We start from the raw sequence: 1,482 nt of genomic DNA on the forward strand, positions 1-1,482 counted from the left end.
CAAAAAAAAAGTGACTGAAAAAAGGGTCGAAAGTGAGAGCTTCACTGTGAAATGGAATGAGGCACACTATTTTCATGTTGACTATCATTGTTTCATTATCATTGAAACTGAAAATAACATTTAAGTATCGCCCAGCCCTACATGATAATGCTTGTTAAGTCACTGACCTGATCTGAACTCCAGAGTACATGTGGTTATAGATGTCGTTGTCTTCTAGCACTCCGTGACCGTTATCATAGAAATAAACGCCCACCTGTGGACAAAAACACATTTACAAAATCACTCCAAGAAGATCTAGAGATCCCAGAGGCTTTAGACGTACATATATAGGTCCATATATACTTGGACACTGACACAATTTGTATTATTTTAGCTGTTGACCAAAACATATTCAAGTTACAGTTATATAATGAATATGGGTTTAAAGTGCACACTCTGAGCTTTAATTTGAGGATATTCTCATCACATTTGGAGGAAAGGTTAAGGAATTACAGCTCTTTAATATGTACATCCCCAAGGGATCATAAGTAATTGGACAATTGACTCGTTTCATGGACAGATGTGGGCTATTTCTTCGTTATTTCTACATCAGTTAAGCAGGTAAAAGGTCTGGAGTTGATTCTAAGAGTGCTATTTGCATTTGGAAGAACTCTGAACCCACATCATGCAGTCAAAGGAGCTCTCCAGACCATTGTTAGGCTTCAAAAACAAAATCCATCAGAGAAGATAGACAAAACTAAAGGCAGAAAGACCCACAAACAAACAACAACTGAAGTCAGCTGCAGTAAAGGCCTGGCAAAACTTCACAAAAAAGAAACCCAGTTTCTGGTGAAGTCCATGAGTTCCAGACTTAAGGCAGTCATTGCCTGCAAAGGATTCTCAACAAAATATTAAAAATGAACATTTTATTTATGATTATGTTTATTTGTCCAATTAAATTTGAACCCCTGAAAATGGGGGGACTGTGTATAAAAATTGTTGTAATTCCTAGAAAATGACAGACACACGTGTACGACATTAACTTTTACACTTCAGTTTCGCTGCACTTACAGTAGGGGTGCACCAATCAGGATTTTTGAGGCCGATCACAGAAAGCAGTATCTGCCGATACGATCACCGATTTTTTAGACATTTTTCAATAATAGATCTCAACTAATTGTTTGATCATGCAGTGAATTTTTGTTTTTACAATCGTGCAATTGTTGCACAATAGCTTACACACAGCAATTTTGTGAGCTGTATGTGAGGTTCACACATACTTTGTTTGCAGTGCATATGCAGTCCATGTGCAGAAGCAGCACGGACTCATTGTGCTTTCACACAGGAGTCCGCTACTGATCCGTGGCTGTTTACTACATACACAACATTTATCCATTATTTTGATTTCAAATCCAAACATTGACACTGAAAATGCTTTTTCAGCATTGCGATTCTTTTTTTACACAGTACAGTAATACAATCTTTCACAGACATGTTTAAACA

General features: G+C 37.2%; 1 protein-coding gene across 1 annotated transcript in view; it reads right to left on the bottom strand.

Moving 5' to 3' along the window:
* The window catches only part of LOC107725019 (F-box only protein 11-like), a 41,189-nt gene that overhangs the window by 5,929 nt on the left and 33,778 nt on the right, over nucleotides 1-1,482 (bottom strand). The window contains exon 15 of the mRNA XM_016534150.1: nucleotides 168-253. Coding sequence (XP_016389636.1) covers nucleotides 168-253 — 86 coding nt within the window. The remainder of the gene's footprint in view (nucleotides 1-167; nucleotides 254-1,482) is intronic.

Source organism: Sinocyclocheilus rhinocerous, unplaced genomic scaffold, assembly GCF_001515625.1.
Source record: "Sinocyclocheilus rhinocerous isolate Xijiao unplaced genomic scaffold, SAMN03320098_v1.1 scaffold823, whole genome shotgun sequence".
Taxonomy (NCBI): Eukaryota; Metazoa; Chordata; class Actinopteri; order Cypriniformes; family Cyprinidae; genus Sinocyclocheilus; species Sinocyclocheilus rhinocerous.